General features: G+C 39.9%; 1 protein-coding gene across 2 annotated transcripts in view; it reads right to left on the bottom strand.

Moving 5' to 3' along the window:
- Positions 1-26957, bottom strand: part of CERS3 (ceramide synthase 3) — a 55099-nt gene that overhangs the window by 26093 nt on the left and 2049 nt on the right. The window contains exons 2-9 of one of the 2 annotated variants that reach the window (XM_072870596.1): positions 26504-26653; positions 10603-10785; positions 8889-9006; positions 6716-6834; positions 2855-2912; positions 1809-1859; positions 517-609; positions 110-238 (exon numbers count right to left, since the gene is read on the bottom strand). In XM_072870596.1, coding sequence (XP_072726697.1) covers positions 110-238; positions 517-609; positions 1809-1859; positions 2855-2912; positions 6716-6834; positions 8889-9006; positions 10603-10785; positions 26504-26565 — 813 coding nt within the window. In that variant the 5' untranslated portion in view covers positions 26566-26653. Of the gene's footprint in view, positions 1-109; positions 239-516; positions 610-1808; positions 1860-2854; positions 2913-6715; positions 6835-8888; positions 9007-10602; positions 10786-21401; positions 21451-26503; positions 26654-26957 lie in introns of those variants that run through there. The other variant, XM_072870597.1, reaches the window with a different exon arrangement.

Raw genomic sequence — 26957 nt, 5'->3', positions numbered from 1 at the left:
GTCACTGAACGTAACTTGGGCAACAACCAAAAAAACCCCCAAAACACACCAACAAAAAACCCAAAACAAATAAGCAAAAAAAAAAAAAAAAGATGGAGGGCAAGGTTACCTCGAGCCAGAAATCTGCAGTGTCGTGCACAAACATCACCAGTGTTCCAAGACGCACGTAATTGCCACACCAAGAGCCACTCATCAACCCAATGGCTGCCAAGTGATGAACGACATGAGCCAGAAAATCCTGTGAAGGAGGGAAGAAAAAAGGTAGAGCCAAGCAAGTACAGCCCTTGAGGGACTCCATGCAGATGAAGTGACAAGCAAGACTTGTCACACACACAGAGATAGATGCCCTGGCAGCCAGGAGAGCATGGATGTGTGCAGGTGTGCCAGGGATAGACTGATGCTGCCCTCATGTGGCTGCACCAAATCCAGTATCAGGACAGTGCTTTTCCTTATAAACATTTTCTTCCTCCCTCACAGAAACAGAGGTTCTAGCTACAAAGAACCAGGACCACTTGCCTTCCTTTTGTTGTCAATCCCAAGTGTAAATAAGAGAGACCAGTAAAAACTAATCTCAGCCATGTAGTACCAATATTGGGATGGCAGCAGAGTCTGTAATGAAGAAAAACACAGTTAACTGAGAATAGCAAAAGATGAATGCCAAGTGAAATTACTTCTTTTTTCCTTTCCTCACTTCTTTTGCTCCTCTGCTGAGTCTTACTTAAAGAAATTAAACTAAACTAAATCCCTGTTCTGGGCTTCATTAAGAAGGATATTGTGGGAGCCAAATATTTTAACCTTTACTCAGACCAGACTCTCAGTTTCTGCAGTTCCTCCCCCATGCTGAATTTTAGCATGCTTTTTTCTATGTTTTGTCAGAGAACTACACGCAGAGTGCTTCTGCATTTAATCACAAACAACTGCAAATAAGTGAAGCCCTCCATTTTGGTGAACAATTAACATTTTAAACATTCACACATCCCATGACTAAAATGTCAGCTATTTACGCTAGAGTCCTGTGCATCTGCTTAGGGCTAGATGCTGAGCTTGGTTGCTCCCTTGGTTCAATACATTTCCTGGGTGGCATGAAGTAGGCTTGGTTATCAGGGCCCATGAGACAACTCAGCTGGGAGGCAGGATTGTTTTTATTTTTGGCCCCTGAGTAGGACAGGAATAAGAAGGCAGTGTGATGCGCCACAGGTTTATAAAAATAGGAGTGGGGGGCACAGAAGAACCTCTGGCAAGCGGGCAAGAAGGCAGTTTGCTTGGAGTCATCTGTTATGGGACTGTTAGTAAAATATTTCAGGAAGAAATGAGAGCCTCGTGACCCTTGGGAACAACCAGAGCATTGAGCAGAGATCCCCGAGCAGGGACTCGCATTATGCCAAATCACTGCAGCACTCCCTCCACCTGCACTACTGAGCACTAGGGCCCAGCAGGCACACATCACTCAGCATAATCCTCTGTGTAACACTATTCTGCAGTGTCTTGAAGCATCATCAGGACTGGTGCAAGCTGAGGGGTTCTGCACTGAAACCCGTAACACAGATAGCATCTACTGCGCGCAACTGGTAACCTGGGATGGGTGGAAATAATCGTGGAGACTGGAGGGCTGAGTTGCAGCACAGGCAGATCATGGAGAAGTCCAGCAACAGTCAGCAGGAGGTACCAAACGATGGCAAAAGGCTTTGGTACCACACCTCTCTAGGTGGTGCCCGTTGCGAGGGAGAAGCGCTTCTGCGGATTAGCCTTTCCAATGGGGAAATACTTGGAATGCCTCGAGGCCAATGGCCCAATGCCAAAAAGCTCACCTGAAATGGATAGCCAACCCACGTCTGCCATATGTCATAAAACCAAGGTTTCTGGGGAAGACAGATCATTCAGAGACTGATCAGCTGAGCAACAATAAGTCATCTTAACTCAAAATCTTCAATACTTAAAATTTCTCTAAGTGGAGCAGGCTAAGAAGCTATAGTCTTGATAACTGTTCTCCAGCAATTTCTAAAGGAATCTTACATCTTAGATTTATTATATTGGTCCCAGCTTTTTGGCTTCTTTTCAGGACACCTGAAACATTCCAGTTCATCATTTCATCATCCAAAGCAGTGGGTGTGTGTTTTATTACTACAATTACTCAAGATATGTTGCCACAGTGATTAGATTTTGCTGTGTTTACCAGCCACGCACATCCCCGGTTCATGATGATAAACAGTGTTTGGGGAGAAGAGCCATATGAACGTAGACACGCTGAGAACTGTTCTGTTGCTCAGGAGAAGCATTAATGACACCCTAGGCAGCGCTCACAGTTACAAGCACCACTCTGTTATTCCCAACTTCTGACTCAGCAGCAACACCTCAATAAATAGCAGTGACATACACCATTGCTGTGACCCCCAAAAGTGCTGCCAGAAAAGGTTTATGTCCTCCTTTGAGGAAAAACATGGCCATGTGATGCATTTGTAGGTGTTAACAAGGCATGTAGTAAAACTATCTGTGTGACTTCTTAAAACTTTCCTTAAAAATACTGATTACTCATAAATTACCTTATCATAAAAGTTCAAAAGAGAATTTAAAAATTAAGTAAAACCTCAGTGCATATCGCAGCCTATCATCTAGATTACATACATACAGAGATCTGAACCCAAAGAGCCCCTGAAGCCAGTGAAGCTTTCAATGGGCTTCAAAAAGATCTAGAAATCAGTCCTTATTTTGTAAAAAAAAAACAAACCCCCAAACCCAAAAAAAACCCAAACAAAAAAACCCCAAACAAAACAACCCACACCAAAACAAAACAACCCAAACCAAACACACCAAACACACACAACCCACATATCAGTCCTTCAAAAGATTAACTTACATCATACAGAAATATAAATCCAGCAATGGAGGATGTAAGATAGAATGAAAATCGCCAGCTGCAAAATTAAAATGAAAAAATAAGAGCAAAGCATTATTTTTTTTTTATAGATATCATCCTGAACCAGAATTCCTGCAAATCTTTGTATATCACAGTCTTCACATAAACATGCCTTCACACTCTACATTAACAGTTGCCACATATTAACTATATCTGAACTATTAATATTTAAATACTTAAGCTTTGACTGATTGCTAAAGTAGTAAATTATTTTACATTATCACAATACAGATATCTTGATTGTGATTACAGCAGTAATCTTCCAGCCAGGCATGAGCTGATCAAGAGAACCGTCACAGCAAATGTAATAAATTCCATAAAAATTAACGTTTGATAACACCAACATGTCCTGCTGTACCAATCCCTCTAGAATATTCACACTGGACTCGAGCAGTGGACAAGAGTGAGTGGACAAGAGCATCTCGCAGTTCCCTGACTCCAGAAGGTCTTTCAGCCACGTGGCACATACTTTCCAATCCGATCAAACACTGTGAATGCTGTGAGCGCCAACAGTGACTTGTTTCAATCGCTGGGTTAATTTCTTTTGCTCTCTCTTAACACTGATCGCTGAAAACAGGGGAGCCCTATGAGACTTTAGCAACGACTACTGGATTCGTTTATGTCTTACTACAGGGGTCTGAATTAACTATAAACCTCAATCTTTGGCTAGGTTTGCCAGCATTTAGCTTGACCTAAGCTTTTTGTAACTTAAATGGATATCCATCAAGGCAGATAAAACTTTCAGGTTTTCACCACCAATCTGGTAAGTCAGCAAAGGGAAAAAAGTTCTTGTGTATCTTAGCGAACCGAAACTATGTTGTATGTTGTTGCTTATATATGTCCGAGCAGGATGCTGTGATTTGGAGCCAGCAATCAGCATTGTAATGACTCTGGAGCCTGCGTGGGAGGTATTGTCCCTGGGACTGGGTGTGGCTGGAGACTCATCCAGAGCTTTCCCACTCCCACCTCTACAGGTGATGGAAAACTTTTTCCTTTCCACTCTTCTCCTTGGCAAGAACAAGCCTGACCTTTTCCAGAGCAGCCCATCAAGGTCAGTAGGAAAACACTGCAGGACTTCACATGCTAAGAAAGGTCGTGATCACAGAGACAGGCACATGGCCCCAAACGCAGTGAGAACATTTTATGGAACAAGAGGTATCCCAGAGGAGAGCAGCAAACAGCCTCCCAGAAAACCAAAATTTGCTAAAAAGGAGAAGAGCGTGCCTCAAGAGGAACACTGTACTAATGGATTGAGAGATGTGTAAAAATGAGATTGTGGCCTTTGGTAAACATTAATGAAGTGCCATATGAGAGAAGATGATGAGAACCTGTCTGGTAAAAGCAGCTCCTCCTTTCTGAGCCCTACATTACCTGGAGGCTGATATCCCAGGTGAAAGAATGAGATGTTCAAAGACTGAGCCAGCATTTTACAAGAAAAACAAACAAACAAAAGATGAGGACATGGAATGGCGGAGGCTAGACAAGATAATGTCTCACGCCTGTGGAAGAAGTCAAGAAAACAATTATAAAATTGCTACTTGATACACTGGTAATAAACAATCATTTTACTTTTCAACTTTAAAGCATCTTTCCTCAGGCGATTTGAAAATAACACTTCAGAACACCCACCGCACAGACAGAAAAATTCAAAGGTAAACGGTGGAAATTAGGAGAGCAAATGGAAGGGGAGAGTGGAACCCACAAGTAATACCTGGCTCAGAGTTAACCAAGAGATGCTAGGAAAACCACCACCATGGCACGGGACAGACATTTTACACGGGCTGATTCTGCCCTCATGCCTCTTATTTCAAGCAAGGGAGGTGCGAGTAGTCCAGTGGATATAGATTCTGTGTTGATTGGAAAGCCTAAGCAGTTTTCTGAATCAGATCCAAAGCCCAGAGCATCTAACAAGACTGTGCCATTAGTCCCTAGCCCTACAAACATATATTGAACACACTTGGCAATAAACACTCAGTGCTTCAGATGAACTCATTATACGTGCAAGACTGCCAGAGCACTACCTCATTTTGCATTTAGCCAAGCTTCTTTATGAATTTGGTGAACAAAACCTAAAGTAAAACTCATCCAAATTCACCAAATTTTACCCAAGTGCCTTTTAAGCTCTGAACCTGGCCACCAGGGAGAGCACTGAACAATAGCTACGCAAAAGGATTTTCTGATTTAACTTCAGGAATCTTTTCTCTTGAACTGAGTTTAACAAAAAAGAATTTAGTAGGTGAAGTTAAAGGCTGGTAAGTCTTTTAAAGCAGGGAAGGTTTCATGCAAAGGGCTTTCCAAACCCCAGTGTTGCTTAACTGGGAGCACTAATAGCTTAAGTATGGTTTAAATCTGGCTCATCAGATTTTCCTTGTGATTCAGAAAAGTGATCCTAGAGATTGCAGGTTTTCAAAAATTTCATAATGCTCGTAACACTGGCTACTAGCATGTAATAACTCTGTTCCTCATTTGTTGCCTTGATAATTATATCCAATTAAATTCACTGACAAAGAGCAGAGCAAGGTTCACAAAATTGCACAAGAGAAACCTGTTTGCTTCATTCTCACTCGAGCTGCCAAGCAAGTTTTAATTTCAGTCTTTGGCTGTGTATTACTAGAGACACGCATCCATGGCGGATAGGTCTTTTATCAATAGCAGGAAATCTTATTGTCACTTGTAAAACAAAGGTAACTGCTCCACAAAAGAACATCAGAAATAAACCATGGATGTTGTTTGCCAGGCCAGTTTAGTCAACTCATTTAGGCTTCAGAGCGACACATCTCTATCTATCAACTGGATTTTTGCCCAACAGAGGACATCATCAAATCATTATCATATTGATTCAGACTGAAAATAATCTTGATAAAGTACTCAACTTTGGGCTTTGTAGATGTACTGTTAACCCTCATTCCTTAAGCTAGGCTATAGTAAAAGATGTTAAATATTACAATCATTTGAATTTTTGCCAATGTAATCACGCTAGTCAAAAATCCAAATACACAGGATATTAGGGAAGTGTTTTACACTGGTACAGTTAATTTCAGTATCCAAAAGGGATGAGCTATGTAAGTAAAGCCATTTGGGGACTTGCAATTTGTATGAGATTTTGGATAACACTGGAATAGTTAAATAGTAAAATGTTTAGGTATGGGGAAATTCTCACACGTGTGAAAAATCATACTCTTGAACGCTTTTCCAGTTTTGAATCATATGCAGGAGGTTTCAAAACTTTTTACATATTAATTGTTATCACTCAGTTGCTCAACGGCCCACTCTCATCAGCATATTTGAGGTCATGCTTTGCGCAGTACCCCATGTTCAAGCTGTGACACCCGCCACTTAGTTAGGATGCCATGATTCCTGCTCTTGAACTGACTTCTGTACACATAACAGTATCCCAAGATAACAGTATGCATCCATATATAAACAAGAGTGAGTAAGCATTTCTGTTCCCTGATGATTACTGGCAGCCAGAAAAATATTTTCTTATTCTCTGCATGTTTTCATTAAGCACTATGTAGCAGGAGCCTACAAATAAGTCCATTATTACACAATGAAGAAAACTGTAAAATATTTTTGAGGTTTTTTTCAGGAGAAGCTGTTAACCTAATCTTTTTAAGTCACACCATTTGGAGAAGTGCTACTAGATCTTTTCAGTTTGTATATGCATAAACCAAAACCCTACTCAGACAGATCCAGCTTTCTGGAAATGAGTCCCCCTTAAGCGGCACCTGAGGACCTCAATCATTTTTTTTTTTCAAAACAGTAAAATCCATAATAATCAAAAGCATTGTCTTTTCTTACAAAGCTTCCTGGAATTTCCGAAGCACTGTTGGGATCTCAAGGTTTCGCCGTCTCCTAAACCACTTTTCCACCAAACGGACCGTACAGTTGCACTTTTTGGCAAGGCCTTGAATCTCTGACTGAAAAAAATTGAATAGTGTTAGCAACAAGATGTAATCCAATGTCATTTTCATTTATTTTGTAGTTCACAGATCAGCTTCCCACTGTTGTAAGGTCTTCATTTAAAAAAATTACTAAGATAACTATCTATGGGGGTGTACCTTGCAGGCTTCCTGGTTTAATTTTTGAGTGACACTCACAGAAAGTCTGGATTTTCAAGACACTAATTTATATAAATAAAGCAGGCATGAGATGTACTGATCGACAAACTGTGCTATTGTCTTTCTGGTGGCTTCTGATAGTTTCAAAGATGCAACTTCTACTGCTAAGCAAGAGGTTGGCCTGGAGAGGGGAAGTGCCACGTATCAACATGTGTGGACATCGTATCTAATATCTTACCTAATTATAATTATTAGATTATATTTAAATGAGTCTCACAGGTGAGACACGGGCCTGGAATTAAGGTGACCTGAGCTCTGTCCTCAAATCCAGTGTAATTCTGTGGTACAGGGCAAGTCAATCTTACTGAGCAAAATCCAGACTGCCTTTTGACACCTAAAAATAAATTAGGGCTAGAGCATAGCCTAGAAATGCATCCATCCATTCAAGTGCAACAGTCAGGTGTGTCTGCTTTATGTGTGCTCTGAAGGTGAAGCATCTCTGCCGTGCAGCCATGCTAGCACATGCTAAGCACAAGGCAGAGTGACTCTTGCATCACTGGGTGCTCGGTGCCCACGTGCAGCAACCTGTAGGCTTCCTCCCTCTCTTCCGTTCTCAAGTGCAGAAGGTGTGGGCTGACCTCCCCTGGGGCTGCTGCAGGCACGGAGGTAGAGTTCGACTCATCCCTGAGGAAGCTCTTTCCCCGCAAGGCTAGTATGCAAATAGCGGGTGGCAGCAGCGCTGGCTCCACCAAGGTAAGTCCAGTTCAATTAGTCTCCTACCCTCAGAGAAAGCTCTGGTATGTGAGCAAAGGCACTTCAGCTGCCAGGGAGGGCAGGAGCGCAAACAGCCTCTGTGTTCAGCCCATCCTGCTGGCTGCAGAGCTCTCTACTTGCCACACAGGAATACTGACTTTGTTTTGACGGACAATGGAGCCTAGATGCCCTCAATTGCCAACCAGGCCTCTGCATGCATCCTCAGGCGCAATGGTCCTCAAGCTGGCCATGTAAAGGAGGCAGTCTGAATCTTTCCCATGTACTGACAAGTATAAAAGTGCTGTGCTTCCTTTCAGAGATTAATTGTCAAACTGTACTCATACAGAAGGAAGGTGTGACACAGGGATCAGGATACTTGCCCAGATAGAGAAGAGCTCATATGTGAACACGAATACATCTATTCCTGATGATATCAGGCAAAAGACACAGTAAGAGAATAGCAGAGTTAGGGATAGAAAGCAAAGTTCCACGTATCAATAACTATCAATATCCCTCATTACTAGAAAGCACATACTGCTTTTCAAAAAACAGCGTAGGAACACTGCAATTGTTTGGTATCTGTACTCAGGTAAGTGAATTTTTTGCGGCTGCATTCACAGCAACGTACCTGTTTCCCATCAACAATCAAGTTGCCTCATTTTTTGAGATGGTAAACTTTGGCTATCTTTTTTTTCTTGTTCAAATTTAAAAACAAACAGCAAGGTAATAGAAAGATTGCTTTTCTTTCTCACATAAGCCAGGATTAAGTATGCAGCAATATAACTGATCAAAAGGCTTCCATGCCAGTGTTCCAATATTATTGCTTGCAATAAATATGATACCACTTTCCAACAACAGATGTCAGCTGATGTTTTCTCCAGGCAGAATGAGTTAAAGATGGAACACTGATGTTCACTGGAAATAATATTAACAGTCTAACCTAGGACAGCATGCCAGAAAATTAAACATCTTAAACGTATTTTCTGGTTTGGATGCTATATACCCTTGTCAGCAGAACAGCAACAAAAACCCAAATAAATTAAGTCATCTGTCAATCAGCTGGAACTCATCCCATGATGTCATTGCTGATAGCTGATTCAAACAGTAAGACTTGGGATTTTCCAAAACCAAAACTAGTTTAAAAGAATGAGAATCCTTACTTGGGATGGATGTTTTGAGCACTCCCGGAAATAACTCTCTAAAACCGGATTAGGCTGTGGCTTCACACGTCTTGCATTCTTTATACCTAAGGCTTTTGCTAGAGGTATAGCAACATATCTGAAAAGACATACCGTGAAAAATTTTAAAAATACAACACAGTTACAAGACCTTAGCTATTCTCATGCCAGGATATGAAGAAAATAAATCTGAAGCAATTTAATCTGCCATGGGATATGACAGTGCACTGTAAGAGAAAGGAATCTCCCTCTAGCTAATCCCAAGAGAGAACCATAGCATATTAGCAGTTATGCAAAAAAGCAGACCCAAGGACTCAAGTATGTGGTCGAGAAATGCTATAAAACTAAAGGAAAGATGCTGATTTTTGTGTCCTTGTTTTTTTCAGAGGCATATCGGAGTTAAGCAACAGTTAAGGGAGAGTGAAACCAGAACAGATGCTCTCTCCGTGTGAGCTGAAAGATTGCTACCGGGATACTTTCTCCTAGTGGCAGATAGTCACTTAGCACATTGCTTCACCAGGCTACCACTGCCCAAGACACTGGATTTGGCTTGCGGCACACAGCAACTCCCCCAGAGACTGAAGGCTTCTCTTTCTCTTCCATTTTCCAATACAAATTGCTGCAGAGCATGCCAAATGCTTCGCTCTTCTACTTGGGCAGGCCTTTTGAAAAAGCCCGCCTTCACTCCTGCTGATATCAGCAATTGATTCCTTATAACTCATAGCAGCGGTCAGTTTTCCTCATTCATGGACAGATTCACTGCAGGCCAGATGTGTGGGCTAATTATTCACACGAGCGATTTCCAATAGCAGCGCAGTGAGACACAGTTGGGCAAGCATTTACTCAGGAGACGCTGTGAATGGTTATAGACATATGATCCAAATTACTTTTGATCTCTAACATGAATGATCTTATCTGGTTCTGTTTTAAGTCTGTCCAACTTACGACATTCCAAATTTCCTCGTTCTATCCTGAAATAATTAAAAAAACCTACTAATCACGTTCTTTAGAGCAAAAAAAAGAAAGTCAAGCAAAAAATGCACAAATAAATAAGTCAAAGCACTGCAAATCTTAATATATTTGTAGCTTTCCTCTGTGGACCCAACCTCGTGCCTGTCCCATAAGATTCCAGCTGCAGAAGCAATCCATCTTTCAGTGCCAAAGGGGGGGGCGGGGGGGGGGAGAGAATCAGCATTACTAGATCTCCATAAAATGTTTACATGAAACTGTGAGATCCCTCCAGTCTGCCCAGTTTTGCAACAGCTAGACACCTGGGATCTATCAGCCTCAGACAAATGTTCTGGTGGAGGACCAAACAAAAGGAGATGCTTGGTTTGGAGGACAAATACCTCTACCCTTCCACCGAAGGAGAAAAAGCAAAAGGAAACCCAAATGGTTTTGGATTAATTGTATCTCTAGTGAAAGGAGATAATTAGAATTATCCAAACGTTGATCTAGAAAAGCTAGATGGAAATATTTTCACTATTAGGTACATGTGGCTGTGGTCCAATCTAGAAGGAAAATATTTCTCAGTTTTTCTCCTGCCATATTATCTGTACTAGATCTTTCTAGTAAACCACCAGCTAATCCTCCTTTATAAAAACGTAAGAACATTGACCTAAAGATACCTTATTTTTCAAAAATTTTTAGCATTAATGAGGATTAACATTAGCATAAAATTGTGTTTGTTTCTTACCTTTCACTGAAGAATCGGATAATCAGCAATACAAAAGCATATGGTATTGTGGCATATAATTGATGTGGTTTTGGAAAGACAAGTCCATCACGGTCTACAAAATGTGCCCATGTGACATTGACGGGCATCCAGATATTCTCCCACCAGAACCAGCTGTTGAGTGTCTTTAATATGTGCGCCATGCTAAGCAAATAAAACGATAATTAAAAATTATTCCTAATATATTAAAAAGAAAATGCATTAAATAAAACACATTGAAGTTTTGTTGTGTTGAACAGTGGTTCTCAGCTGGCAGGACATTTCCTAAAGATAAGGTACAAGCAAATAGCAGACGAGGCTCGAGTCCCACAAGAGCAAGCTGTCCTGGCACTCTACAGAGAACCTGCAGACACTGTAGGGATGCTCAGGTGTCCCAGACTAAATCAAGAGCAAACAGATCTTGCCAGTGAAGTGTGCAATTGTGTCAGTTTTCTCAGAGAAAAAAAAAAAAAGAAAAAAAAAGATCAGTTACAGGAAGTTGAAAACCCCTTGCTTTAGAGCATGCCGGTGGGATTATAATCCAGCAGGAGATAAAATAATAGAGCTAAATTTTGAGGTGGTATAAACCAATGCAGAGCCTTTGAAATCTGCAGCGGGGGGTTAATCTACTCTCATTTCAATCATTCACACTAGACTGCTTAGTACCTGGTCAAATGTTTTACAATAATAATTTATAATCTATCATACCAATAGACAAAAGATGCTGAAGAGAACTGATCTCCCCTATGCTGTCTTTGTAAATTGTATTTAATTTAATTATAAATTTAAGTTATAATAAGTGGGTGGAAGGGTGGAAAAGAAATGAGGAAGTCCAGGGGGTGACTCAGTTCCGTAATAATGAAGACATTTCACTGCTGAATTACTGCTGCTTAATATGCTAATGGCAATATACACCTTGATCCTGATTTTGCAAACACCTGCGCAAAGGACCAAGTATAAAAATTACAGCGCACAGCAAGCTTATTCTGGGATTTGCAAGAAATACTATGATTTAACTGTGACCAAATCCTAGATCAGAACAAAATGTCTAAAATCAGTTCTTGAAGGAAAAAAAATTCACTTAAACAAAAACATTTCATTCTTGTAGAAGTCTCATTTTCAACCTTTGCATTCTACATTATATATTTAGAAGTTTCTGTTATCCCTCATTTAGTTGTAAGGACTTCACAGTACAAATGTTATATATCCTATAAAAATATTCTAAAATTGAATAAAAATAGAAGTTACTATAATGTTTTCCATAAGGCTGAAATAAGTATTCTGTCTATAATTTCTAGGACTAATACATTTAAAAAAAACCAACCTTTTCCATACTAAAATTTCCTGTAAACCAGAAAAGATATAAGGAAATAACTGACTTCACTGAACTGCAGTTTCAATGAGGAAACAGTTGAGCTGGGAGAATTTCAACCAAGTCTCCCCATAGCACTAGAAATCCCATCCGAAGATCTCAGTGATACATTTATATCGGATCAAGTGATAAGATCAAATCATGCTGAGGGCAGATCGTAGCTCAGGCCCTTTCATGTTCCTCCGTATTTGAGCCGGGGCCACACAACTTTAGTTCTGCCTGCAGCCACACGTAGCTTCCACCCATGCTGGATCAGGACACCCAGCTTAGTGCACTCAAACCGGCTTTCCAGATTCGGACACGGCTGGCTCCGAAGCCCACTTTAATCAACAGCTAACGAACAATCCCTGCAATCCACACTGGGCTGTTTCCACTAAGCAAGCAGGTCTGTGAAACAGTGACTTGCATCCATCAAACAGAGCTGTGAATCAATTTACTGGCCATGCACAGTAGTCAGTATTGAAATATTAATAACCCAGCCATTTAATCTTTTTAAATGCCAAAAGGGGACAGTAAAAACCTACTGAATGAATTGTGTGTGTATAAGCAAATGCAAAAATAAAGGAGGGAGAAATCACAATTGTTCCTGCACCGAGACTTTATATGCCAAGTTTCAGCCTAGGGCAATTTTTTACTGCTGAATTATAAACTCCTGGAAGTAGGGATTTATAATGGGGCTGCTAACAGACCCTTAACTACAGCTAGCAGGCGCCATGATAATGAAGCAGGGCTTTGAAACATGACATTTTAGGTCAGACAGAAAGGCTTGCAGACAAACTGCCCTAGAAGACCAGGAGAGAGACTCATTACACAGTTCTGCTTCCTAATATATCTGTATTTTTAAACTAGGCTGTGCATTGCAAACTATCACAAACTGTAATGGTAATAAAAATAGGCCAGTCTATTATAATGCAGTGGAAAGAGTACTAACAGTCAGACTATGGTGAGATGGGTTGTGACTGAATATCCACCCAGACCACACTTAAACCCTAGAAAAACACAGTAGTGTGTATTTTCATAATGTGTTCATGGGATTTCACCAATTCGTGTTTTGCTTCCACACACAGATGCCTTACCCTATGACTACCTTTTCAGGTCTTAAATTAGTTAATATGTCTCTATTAAACTCATAAATACATGCTTAATCTAAAATTTAAGGGAATTCTGGGATTCGGAGTCTGATTGAAAGTCCACAGATTTCGGTAGGAATCCTTCCTCACAAACACCAAGTAGAGTCATAGAAAGGTGGGTTCTCTGAAACTCTTTCTTCTGTAATCCTCTGTATTTGCACCAGGACTTGCCTTGCACACAGGATTAGACCACTCCCGATGAACATTGTCCAAGTAATTCTTAGAAAACTGTGGATGAGATTCTACATCTGTCTGCAGCCTATTCTTATGTTTCATTACCCTTAAATTGGATGTTCACCCTACATCCAACCTATGTTTTCACCACAGCAAATCAGGCCATTCCCTGGGCAGTCTTGGAGATTTCCATCTTCATAATAGCAGCTGTTTAAGTAGTTGGGCTGTTTTCCTGTCTCCCTTCAGCTTTAGTTCTCATCATGAGGTTCCTGGAGCACCTGGAAGGTGAGGAAGTCCTTCCAAACACACCTGGGCAGCAGTGACCTGAGCATTTTACAGTTTCTCTTTCTGCCCTCTTTGCTCTTAAATGGCTGACGGCTGTGGCCATGTGCTTAAGTAGTTTTATCCCTCCTTAAATCACAGAGATCCTGAAACACAGGAACTCCATAAATACTGTTTTGTCGCATACATCATATACAAGCAAGGTTCTCTTTTCCTGTACAAGCAAGCAAGCTGTGGCCCTTTCAGCTTGCTGAGAAATCTCTCATGAAACCCACACGTACTTCGTATGTTTCTTCTGTATGAAAAAGAAGCTGACACCTGACAGAAGTCTCCATCTCAGCAAGCACCACTCAAAGCAAGCTAACCAGGAATAACTCAGCACTAGCTTTATGCATCATCTCCTTCTCCACAAACATACTTGCTACTTCCTAGAAACCCTGATTAAAATTAGTATTGGAACTCAATTACACTTTTAAAGATGAACCCACCTATTAGCCCATCCCCTCTGCCAAAAAGGTTCTTTCAATGCTCCCACAGCATCATCGATACAAATAATCTAGCTCTATGGTTTACTCACCACACGTACAGCAACCACTGTCCCAAATGCTAATCCTCACTATCAGCTTTCTCCACATTATGATTTGACCACTTCATTCTAAATTATTTGCTTTGAATCCTTTTGACCCTAAACAAAAGCTGTGTAAATCGTAAAAGAGGAGGCCAGAGGATGGAGAAAAGGAGACAGATAGAAAGCACACAAGTAATTTGTTTCTAGCAAGCTTTGTCTGTTAGAAAAAACATAGCTGCCATTTGCTAATCTCTCCTCCGTCCGCTTACCAGCTGCCTGGGACAATTGTGGCAGAGTGACTTCTCAGAACCCTTAATCCCACATCTATGTCAACTCACCAGGCAGAGATTGAATGGCCAGAAGAGAGCAAACTCTGCTGTCAGACCACACCAGGTTAAAGGCACATTGCCAGTGCCATGAGAGAGAACATTTTCCCATTATTGTTTGCATGCTACTTTTTCTGGAAAAAAAAGGTTTTGCCCCTACAAGGGCTATTGTTCTGGCATATTACATGTAGACCAACCTCAAGCATTTGCATATATTTTAAATTATGTAATCTGTACTGTTTAGTTTTGGTTTTAACACAAAGATTTTTGGCAACTTGTTAAATCCTAACAGGTTAGGAAGGTCAGTAACCCTTTGGCCATACAATCTTACACTGAGAACATCTCTTCCAAGTGCCCGTAGCATGAGTGGGAAAGGGAAGGCATCCACCACAGCTCCTCTTGTGGAAGGGACTAATAAATAGGTAGAAGTCCTTCAGCTGTCCCTTCTGCCACCCAGGGGCTATGAGCAGTGATGGCAAGGTAAACAGGCATTTTCTCACATAGTGCCCAAAATCTGAGTGGGAAACAGGAGAACCAGTTTCTTATCACTTGGGTGAGCGGAGCGTGTTTTGCAACAGGCTCATTTATGCTGCTGAGAAACGTTCTCCTCTGAGAAGCACTGACTGCAGTCCTTGGGACCCAGGTTGTTTCCCTAGTACATCGGCGTAAAACTAGAGGACACTTACTTTTGTCAGGAGCTGGTTACCACAAAGGCATGTGTTCCAGTGTAACCACAAGTGGTAGCAACCAGTTCCAGGGCTGTAGATACTGGATTTCAAAGGCAGCCGATCTTTGTAGTTTGCATAAATTCTCCCCTCACACACCCTGCTTCCAAAGAATAGGTAGCATATGCAAAGGCGCAGCTTGTCCTGATTTGGGACCAGCTCTAACGAGAAACTCGAAAGCCTACCCAGCCTGAACCTCCTGTTGCTGAGGGCTGAGCTCAGAGCTTTTTTTTTTCCCCTTACTGCTCATAACAGCACCAAGCAAGGAGCAAGATGCGTCAAGTGAGAAATGACAACAGCCGAGCCACCGATATTCTGCCCAACCTAGGGTGAAAAGACCCTGCTTCTTCCCAGATGCCTATCCCTACACCAGCACTGCCAATATTATTTTCATTGACAAAACAGGAATCATTGCCCTTGCTCTAGGAGGGCATAAAAGTCAATCTAACAATAAAATAAAGGTATTTTAGAAAACTGGAAATTTCCGCTGCATCTTGGAAATTAAATACTCCAAGTAAAGAAATCTAATCACCTCCTTGCTAAGGAAGGATCTCCTCTGTAGCCTAATCTAGTTTTAAACGGGCTAGTGCAAAACAGGAAAATCAGGAATGCTTACTTCAGGAACTGCATCCTTTATAATTAAAGGAAAGCCTACACAGTTGGGAGTACCAATGTGAAGTTTCTTTCAAAGCTCTGTTCCTTGGATCCTTGATATATTCAGTTAAAAACCAGAATCTTGTATGTTTGATGCTGTTAAGCAAAAAAGGGCAAATTTTGCTTTCACAAAAGCTACGTGGCTACATTTTGAAAAAACAAATTCAGGAGCTGCTTTGAAGTGGAATTTCTGGTTGCTGCAGTCTGGGGAATGAATAAAAAGAAACAGAGCCAAAGCTTTGATGGTGTTCTCTGCACAAAAGCTCTTGCTTGCAAAAACTACATTTCGAAAACCAGAACTAAGAGAGTGCAATATCCAGGTTTGAAGGATGTGTTAGGAGGATTTCCTATCCTTCTGTACTGACTAAATTAGAAAACCCAACAGATCACTAACACAAACATGGAAGTGAAAGAAGCCTTAATTTCTCTAAGCATCTTACTAGACTGTCTACTCGGTGTAACTCCAGAGGTGTAACAGGGAAGAGAATGAAATCAGCAAAAAGCAAGAACAACATAATTCTCCTATTTCTCTCATCATCTGGTAGAACTAGCAAAGCTTGTGCAGCGACTGTTGGGAAAAAAATCAGGTCTCCCAGATATCAAGAGAGATAGCAAAGCTGTTCCAGGCTGTTAATCAACATTACAAAGTGGTTTAAAAGAGTAAATAAAGATCAGATCCACCGCATCACAGGTTTTGGTTTTGCTTAAGACTAAGCAATATATGCAACAGTTAACACACAAGTTCCAGCAGCAGATTTGTGTTCTGCTAAAAATAGCTATCACATTGTTTAAAGAATCCCAACTGCCATCACCACCACAAAACAGGTGAAAAAATATGGGACTTACACTTTGTTGCTAACAGTTATGCAACCTTTTTCCTCCTGAGGATAGCAGAAGCACTACTTAAGAGATACCTTTAAAAAAAATCCCAATACTACAGAAAAGTGAGTTTTAATAAAATCCAAAAAACCCCACATGTACAAACCCTAACTTGTCAATGGTTTAGTATTTGTGCAAGTGTTGACAGTTGATACTGTGCTATACAGCCTTTCAAATGTACAACAGCTGCTTTATACATCTTCTGGACATACTTGCAACTTGCAAGTTTGAGAAATCACAGGATGTGACACCAGATTAGCTTATCCACTGATAATTTTTTTAGCATAAAAAATTATTAGTCCCTAAGGCAGCAAGAGCAACCCTGACCTCCACTGTTTTCTTCCACACAGAATGATTCATTCAGGCATCAGTTGTTACTTGTAGGTATCTGCCAGTTGGAGACATTGCTTGTTCCTGCTTCTTGGCACTGCTTTTTGCATTTGATTGAGCAGTGTTTTGCACCTAATTGGCATAAAGGGTTTGAACTATGGTTTGTGGAGGAGAGAACTGAATGAAGTATATTGGATTGATGCTACCATCTCTTTGCATCTTGTCTTTTCTCATCTTGTTTGTCTAAATGTGAAAACACGACTCCAGTTAAATTCCGCACAACCTGAGCCAACAGCGTGAATGACATCTTACCAAGCCTACACATACAACCAGTGGCAGCACAGAATAAGAGAGCTGTTGGACTTGGAGGTTCTTATGATGAAACACTGAAATACTCCATACACATAAAACAGCTGAATTAAGATTGCTATGAGACCTTTAACTTCAAATTTACTCCCTAGCTTGTACAAATCTCAACTGTAAACAGTTTTAGTGCCCAGTTATGGGGCAATTAGCGTATTTTACTTCTTTTACTATTCTATCACATTACCTTGTAACTTGGTTACTATATTGTCCCAGGCTAAAATAGCACTTTGAATAAATCTCAATTAAGGTGGCAAGTGAGTTTTATATTTTTCCCTGTTCTCTGGGGGGGGAAAAGAAAGCCAGACCTGTTTGAAGTAATTCCTTTTCTGGGTGAAAGTTACCATGCTCTCTCTACTTAAAGTTTGAGCAGCTAAAACTATTTTAGCTGATTGCAGGCAGCTGAGGAAAGTGAAATACAGTCCTCACACTGTACAGTTATAGTGCAAACTATGTCTGCTTTTAAGCTTTAAAAATCCATAACATTGATAGAGTTGGATAAAGATCTAAGAAATAAATATCTGCAATAATTTTGAGGTAAAAAAATAGTTCTTTGGAAAAATAGGCCTATCCAAACTACAGGTTCTTAATAGATTGTTAAATCATAAAAAGTTTGAACGGACCTAGAGGGACACCATCAGTTGCTTCAAGAACTTGTTAGTAACACTTGTCAGAAGGTAAGGAAAAAAAAATCTTTTTAAGTATGACACTTTTCTTCAAATTATTACTATTGGGGAAAGATGCAAAAAATTATTATTTTTTCTAGCTTACAAAAATTGTATTTGAAATAAAAACCTGAAATCTAACTTAAAATGAGAAGTTACATAATGGAGATTGTACCAGAGTTGTGAGCCTTCTTGGTCACTTATTTAAGATAAGCGTTAAGGGCAGAACAGAGCAGCATACGGGTACACAGTGGCCAGGATAAGCTCATTATTCTAAGTACAACAGTACCACAAAACATGTGAAGACAGCAGAATAGTAAGAAACTGGAGAGGGGACCCGAGGGTGCAGATGCAAAGGTTGTTGGCTTCTCCACCTGCCCGGTGGATGACTCAAGGTTTTAAATTAGCCCTTGGGAGGCAGGGAAAGGGACAGGGCTGGTGCATCTGCGCTCTGGAAAACTGTCCTATTTGCAGCTTCCTGAAACAGGGTCTTCAGCTACCACGTACATGTAGCGGCTCAAGCTTGTACGCTGACTTTAATGATCTCTACACCGCCCTGAACCAGCAGTTAAACCAAGTCTGTTGTGCTCCACTGTTCTCAGTTCTCCTCCTGTTGGTTGTCCCCTCCTTTGCAGTTTAACCTGCCCAGACGTTCTCCACCCACAAAGCCAACTAGAGGAGGAGCCAGAACGTAACTGGTATTTCATTATTTCAGCCACTGTTTGCCATCCTTTTCATGTCCTAACAAATGCAAGGGAGAGATCTTCAGGTAAACGCGTACCAGCATAGCCTCTTCATCAACAGTGGCACCCCAGCTGAAGATTTGACCCAAGACAGGAAGCTAGCTAAAAATAGGTACACATCACAAAAAGTAAGAGGAGAAAATGAACAGGGCTCCTCCATCTGAATGCTATAGCATTACTATGAAAGAACCCTTTCTGGCAGCTTCTTTAAATGTGTTAATTATAACACTAGCTTCTTCAGATCTTCAACAGGTAAGTCTTATAAAAAACTGTGTTAAACTGAATTTCTTACAGAACATATTTTTCTTAGCATTTTACAGAACAAAATTAGAACTAGCTTTTTCAAGCAGCTTAAATTCAAGGGGTTTTTTATGCAATCACGTTTACATCATTAGCTAACATTATTTTTCGTGTTAATAAATCTTCCTCCCTTCCAGTTCAGAAAGAAGTGCTCTTACAAGCACTTAACAGAATAATGATACAAGAAGGGGAAAAGCAAAACTACTACTGTAACCTGTACTACCTTTCTCTAAAATAGAAAATAAAAGTTCTCATCGGTTGGAATACTTAGGGGCAACATAAAATCTCATTAACACCTATTCCACTCTTTATCTGAAGACTATCATCCGAGTTACTCTAATTTTCCCTTATAAAACAGACAATGTTAGAGACCAGCACCTGCTAACGATTCAGACCATAATCTGACGTAGGGAGGGGAAAGATAAAAAAAAAACGACCAGAAAAAAAGGAAAGAAAAAGAAATTCCTACCTTTATGATGTTGCAGTCAAAGAGAACGTAAGCACATTAGCAAGGAAGAGGCATTGCGCTCACTACTTTGACAAAGGTAAACACGCCCTATCTACAGAACTCTTTCAAATTCTTCAGGGACCCACCCAGCAAAGCTGCACTTCAAGATTTCTGACTGAAGGCAATCCTGATGTCATATGTATCTACTCAGTGAAACTCAGGAGTAGTAATGCTGAGTGCCTTCCCTTGTGCTTGTTTCAACATAGTAGGTGAAGAAATGTTTGAAGTCACATGGTATTTTGTTGCAGGATGAGAATTTGTCTCAACTTATATTGCTCTATATATGCACAGGAGGATGCTGCGCTCACTGCCTGTGCAGGAAAGGAAATCCCAAATGCCTCATTTCACACTGATATTTTTAGATGCATTATTAAATGCCATAGGGGTTTTCAAATAAAGTTAGAGAAAGGTTTCTGCTCCTATTGACCAGCCTCAGGAATACTTCCAGCCTCGATCAACTAAATGTTTTACAGAAAGCGTTCCAGTTCCTCAGAAGATATAAAGTGGAATTTTTGAAATTCCTAAAGCAAAGGGAAACATACAGAGTGTATGTTTGTTAGAGATACCATACAAACATGTAAATTTTACCTAACCCTGTATCAGTTTTTAATTTTTCTTTTAAGTTCCATGACTAAGGAATAAGGCTGAAAGTCATTCCTCACCAGCTCTCCCCAGTTTCAAGTAATAAGTAACAGCATTCAGAAGTGTTGGCATTATTTAGCATTCTGGTGGGCAGGACACCTTAATGTTGTTCAAAAGGAAGGAGAGAACCTCTTATTAGCCCTTTCTTCCTGCTTGCAGTCAGCAAACAGCAACCCATGAAATAGGAACAGACATGTCAAAGTTGAACCAAAGTTTCACCTTGCCCAGCATACTGTCTCTGAAGGAAGCTAATAATAGATGGCTACAGAAGAGTACAAGAACAGAATAAACACAAAATAGTAACTCATCATACCCCCAGCCTTCAGTAGTTTGGGGCTCATGGACTTCCTAAACCACAGACGGTGTCTATGTAAATAACACTGGAGATGTTTTCCCCACCCAGCCTTAATTTCCACAACTCCTTTTGAGTATATTTAAACTTTCATCATAATCCATAAGACTGCAATAAAAGAAGATGTGACCCAAGCAATATTTGGATCCTGTTCATTTATTTCCCTCCAGGGAAAAGTTTGGTTTTGTTCATATTGCCTTTTTTTTTTTTCCCTCTTTTTGAGGTATTCTATTTTGCAGCTATTGTAAGTCTTCAGTCCTTCCATAAAACTGGGAGTGGTATTCAAGAAACTGATGCACCAGAGAAGTATTAAACATGAAGGATTATTCCAGAAAGGTAGTATTATGGCTTTGCTGTTGCTTTAAATCATCTCCATACTTTCCCACATCTGAACCACTAGTATGAACCAAGCAGAACATTTAGGAACACTTTGCCAATTAGGAAAGCCTAGAGCAAGCTGATTCATATATCACTTGGCTAATACTGTGCCAGTAATGTAATAGGTAATTGGCAGAAACACCTCTTTCTTATGCCTCAATCCATGATTTCTTCACTGTTACACTAAATTGCAGAAAACATGCTTGTTTGACTGGAGCAAATGTGGGGCTGCTACAAATAATAAAATGGGAAAAAAATGTTTTTACATACTTTTTGAGGAGCATTTGTTAGGTAGCACTCACCACCTACGCAGGACTATTACAAGATTAAAGATACTGCATGGTAAATAACAAGCTAACCATATCCTCTTAATCAAAGCTGCCCACTGACCTTTCAATTATCGCTGCACTTTCATAGTACTTATCCTTCAGGCATCTTAAATTTGAATGCTGCAAAAAAGAAAACCAAACAAAAAACCCACCTTAGTCTGTACATCTCACTGAGAAAAGAAAAAAACCAAAATCTAAGTGTTACTACTCCTTGATTGCAGTGTAACACCTACTCAATCATACGACAATTAAATATAACTAGATAATGGAGACATGTATTTGACTGAAATAATTATTTCACATATCACTGGAAATTATATATAAGTTTTCAGTGAAAAAAATATTAGAACAAACAAAACAAAAAAAAAATCACAAAATTCACTTCTTTCCATTTTCCAGCCAGTTAAATACATATATTAAATTATAGTGAATCCACACACTGGATGTGAGCTTTCACCTGAGCTTCTAAGGGGTTACATGAGAAAGACTGTAGTATTAATTAACTTTCTCAGTAGAGAAAACCCTCAGCAAATCTTTGAGACTGTATTAAATCTTAAACTTCTAGAATAATAGCTGTTGTGTATGATTGCACCTGCAGGGGGAAGAAGAAAAAAAAAACAACCCCCAAACCTAAGGGTTTATTTTGTTTTCCTTTATACAAAAAAAAAATATATTAATCTGGGAAGCCCACAGATAAATGTTCTAAATATATTGCCTATTAGTACCTAGTCATTTTTGCTAACTGATTATCTCAATGGCAGACAGTTAATCAAATCTCAGTCATATGTATACACAGAGAAAAAGTAGGAATCAATTTGATCTAATAGTAATAATTTGGACTCTGAATTCTCTTTTCACCAGCAGTGAAACCCATCTACTTGCCATCTGGCATTCCTTCAAGATTAAGGTAAAAAACTTTGACATTCCTATACTTTCTGCTCCCCAAGAATCAACAAATATCTGAAAATTAATCATTCCAAGTCACATGTTCAAGGACATCAATATCATAACTCATAATCTTACAATCTGTAATTTAAAAAGCTAAGCTCCTCTTCTTCACAGGAATTCTTATCTTCTCCTAATATACCAACCTTCCCCTACATAAAAGGGATGACGAAGTCCATTTACAATCCCTCGAAAAGCTTTCTCCTCAAGACCTTTTTTACTAGGGAGTATGACCTGATTCATAATCCATACAGGGTTTTAAGTAACGAGAGGTTCATTTCTAATTAATTAATAATACCATCTGTCATAATTGAAGACTAGATACCTGATTTTGAACAGAGCAAGTGTTAAGGTAATAAATACTTATCGTACATGAATGCCATTGCAGGACTAAATCAGGAATACACACAATTCGAACACACAGGCTGAAATCTTCAAAACACTTAAATCTTTTTAAACTATTGTTTCAGAATTTGGTTCCTGTGAATTTTAATAAGAACTAGAAAACTCAATAATTGAGAATCTGGGCCTTAATAACAAGAAGGAAGATGACAACTGGATAAAACGAGAATGTCAGTAGTAATACTGGAAGGATAAAGACAGTGGAGAGAAGTGAAGGAACAGACCAACATACTCTACTGCTGACCCAAGCCACCATCACTTCAATAAAATGCAGAGAACAGGACAATTAATAGGCTTCAAATATGCCCTAGGAAAAAGGCTCCATCCAGGAAAAGACATTGACATTACTTGGGGACGGCTTTCTAACCAATTTCTCTTGCACACTTAACAACTGAGGGATATAAATACCACAATTGTGCTATCTCTTTCAAGTTGTTACAAACTCTTGGCTGTATATCATTTAAATACTGAACATCCAGTGTACCAATAAGCCTCCAGGACAGCAATTAAGAATGCTCTCATATCCAGAGGCAGAGATGTGTGTGTGATTTAGTGAAGAATTCAGATGGTTACAGTTTGGTCAGCATTCTTTATGCAAAAACCTAGCCTGTTTTGTCATTAAATTATCCTTGGTGAGAAGATTTTTTCCTTTCCCCTTGATTTAGCATCACCTTGTCCATACTTGTCAAATTCACCTTTCTAATAACCAGAAACACTAGAGCAGTTCAAATATAACCACAAATCTATATAAGGTCCTTTCACTAAGTATGTTCTAGTATGTTTGAAAAGGTAAATTTAGCAAGAAGAGTAACTTCAGTTGCTCACATTTATAGTAAGCAGTATGTTAAAACTTGGGTGCTGCTCACAAAATCTTAGCAAGAACAACTGTATCTAAGGATTGACTTCTATAGTTCACCCTTTCTACTCCAAATACAGCACTGCTAATTCACTCAAATAATACTCCTGTGTGCTATTACTATCTTAAGATGCAGGAGACTAATACACAAAATATTCTGGCTCCAACACTAGAGATTTAACAATTAGTCCAACCAATTCATTCAGAGAGTTTTTTAAATTCATTTCCAACAGTGCAAATAACCCATCCTCGGTTTCAATACAGGCTGGGGGATGATGTGATCGAGAGCAGCCCTGCAGAAAAGGACTTGGGGGTACTGATGGACGAAAAGCTGGACATGAGCCAACAATGAGCGCTCATAGCCCAGAAGGCCAACCGTATTCTGGGCTGCATCAAAAGAAGTGTGGCCAGCAGGTCGAGGGAGGTGATTCTGCCCCTCTGCTCTGGTGAGACCTCACCTGGAGTACTGCGTCCAGCTCTGGAGCCCTCAGCACAAGGACGTGGAGCTGTTGGAGCGGGTCCAGAGGAGGGCCATGAAAATGATCCGAGGGCTGGAGCACCTCTCCTACGAGGACAGGCTGAGAGAGTTGGGGTTGTTCAGCCTGGAGAAAAGAAGGCTGCAGGGAGACCTTATAGCAGCCTTCCAGTACTCAAGAGGGGGCCTATAGGAAAGACGGGGACAGACTTTTTAGCAAGGCCTGTTGTGACAGGACAAGGAGTAATAGTTTTAAACTAAGGGAGGGCAGATTTAGACTGCATTTAAGAAATAAATTTTTTACAATGAGGGGGTGGTGAGGCACTGGAGCAGGTTGCCCAGAGAGGTAGTGGAGACCCCATCCCTGGAAACATTCAAGGTCAGGTTGGATGGGGCTCTGAGCAACCTGATCTAGTTAAAGACGTCCCTGCTCTTGCAGGGGGGTTGGACTAGATGACCTGTAAAGGTCCCTTCCAATCCAAAGCATTCTATGATTCTATGAAATAACATAAGATTAAAAAAAAGATGCTTTGTTGATCCTTGGAGCTGGAAGCACTGGTTTAACAACCGTATGAAAATAAACCTCAACAATTTGTAACACTTGCACATAAGACAACGCTGCAAATATTGATTACATTACTAGAAGACTCTTAGACCATCAATCTTTATCCATCCACAGAGAACACAAGTGCAAACTATGAGCATTTGCTTGGTGAAACTGAAAGGCAATCCCTTTGATGCTTCACAGCCAGCAATTCCTCCCTCTGCACCAGCTCTTAATTGAAAATTACAGGAAACACTGGCATCATACTGGTCAGTATTTTTAGCTTAGGTGAAGAAACACCCCTTTAGAGAGACCAATAAGCTGTCGAAGATGACCAAGTACTAGATTCTCTCTTGAGGAGATTAAAAAAAAAAATTGGTTGAGTCGTACATTTGCAGCATAATGGATCTTTGCCTAATTCTCGCAGCAGCTGTAGTGGTGTCAGCAGAAAGAGAACACCATTTCATACATAAGAATATAAATACTATTAAGGAAGCCAAGTACTGGAGGTAAGTTTCCAGAAAGCATTAATTTCTGTTTCGGTTAAATCCCTACGTGAAATAGCTATAAAAGGTCTGTAGTAACAAAAGTTACTCTAAGAGCTGACGAACTCCAAAAGATTACATTTGAAGATAAAGCTAGCAAGCAAAGGATGAACATTGTGAATGTAGAAATAAGCACACAGGACTTTGTCATTTGTCAGCACATGCTTTTTACTTAATCAGTACATGCTCTTTTGCAAAATAGGCTTCAAAATCTTATCCATTGTTTTCTATGTAGCTATTACTTCCTTCAAAGTAGCTATAGGCATCTGGAAGCTCTTTGAAGCTCCACAGAAAGTCTTTCAGGTTTCAACTCTCCAGCACCAGGATGAGATGGGACAGATTCTTGGACAACTACGATTAGCAGCTAGAACTCCCGACATAGTTTCAGGATATGTACATACAAACTTTCCTACAACCTTTTAAGGAAGCCAATATTCATCAGTGCAATTACTTTTGAGGTTGCATGTGCTACTTTTTCAAACATTTCACATTTTTCTCACATCTTCCCCCTGAAAGGGCACTGCTGACTGACAAAACTCATGTTTTGCAGCACAGGTAAGTAGGAACCAGAAATAACTAAGGATACTGTAATTCTCCATGCAAGCTTTTTACCACAAAATATATTGTTGTATTCCTTCCTTCCTTGCTGTATGTAAGCCAGCAGCAAGCCAGCTTGTCTATTAAAGAGTGTCTCTGAGGGTTATCAGCAATAAATTCATTTGCACAATATTTAAAAAGACAATGACGTGGAAAAGCTTAAATCCCTGAGATGTTTCTCAATCAAGCCCAAGTCCATGCCTGCTGTTGAGCTAGGAGTGATAGTAAAAGACTGCCTATCATCCATTCCGACACATACAATTGGCTTCTAACAAGATTTCAGAGTGAACCGGGTAGCCTAAAAGAGTTGTACAAAATACAAGAGTTTACAAATTCATTTGGACAACTCTTTAAGGGAAAATACACTCAAGTAAAATTGTAATGACCACAGTATTTTCACTCCTACTGACACTGAAGGGCTGTGATAGATACTTGATACTGACTTCAGACACCATCCCAGATTGACTTTGGAAGAAGTACAAACAATGCTTATCCTGCAGCGATAAGCCAGGGAACAACCGAGGCTCCTTATTCCCAGCTTTACAAGAGTATCATAAATATAGAAATTCTGAAGGTTGGTTTTTATTCTTGTATTACAGGATTAAAACTCGTATTACAAGTCTTAAAACTAGAATGGAAAGCAGTCATAATATTGGAGGAAATCCAGTTTGAAGAACCACAAGCATGGAGCCACCTGGATTCAGCTGTAATTGCAATCAAGCTCTACAAATATTCAAGTTCAAAAATAGTCTTTTTATAAAGCACATCCTGTAAGCAACTTCTAGTGCTAACTGCTTACCTCATTAAAGCATAATTTATTCTATTGATGTTGAAGGTAAACTCCTCAAAACAACTGCACATACATAAATGGAGACTGTGGACATTTCAGGATAAGACCTCAGATAGAAAACTGTCTCCAGACTGGTCACCTGATTTGTTCTGTGTCTTGCTTTGAAATAATACAAGAAAAGTTGTTAGATATCAATATCCAAATGTAAGGCACATCAACCTCCTAGTAATAACTGACCTACTTCCTAAGTTCTAATTTAACAATGGTAATAGGTTCTGCAGCTGAGTTTATTTGCTCTAACAAATAAAATAACAGCTCTGCCTAAAAATTTTAGATAGTAAAAACTCAAGAAAAAAAAAAACAAACCACAAAACCCCAAACCATAAAACCCACAAACAACCAAACAAACCCCAACCATCCTACCTTATAAACTCACCAATGGATTAAAATACAAACTCTTTTG

Source organism: Ciconia boyciana, chromosome 8 (assembly GCF_034638445.1).
Source record: "Ciconia boyciana chromosome 8, ASM3463844v1, whole genome shotgun sequence".
Taxonomy (NCBI): Eukaryota; Metazoa; Chordata; class Aves; order Ciconiiformes; family Ciconiidae; genus Ciconia; species Ciconia boyciana.
Note: the sequence above shows the minus strand (reverse complement) of the source record. Positions and strands in the feature narration are given on the sequence as shown.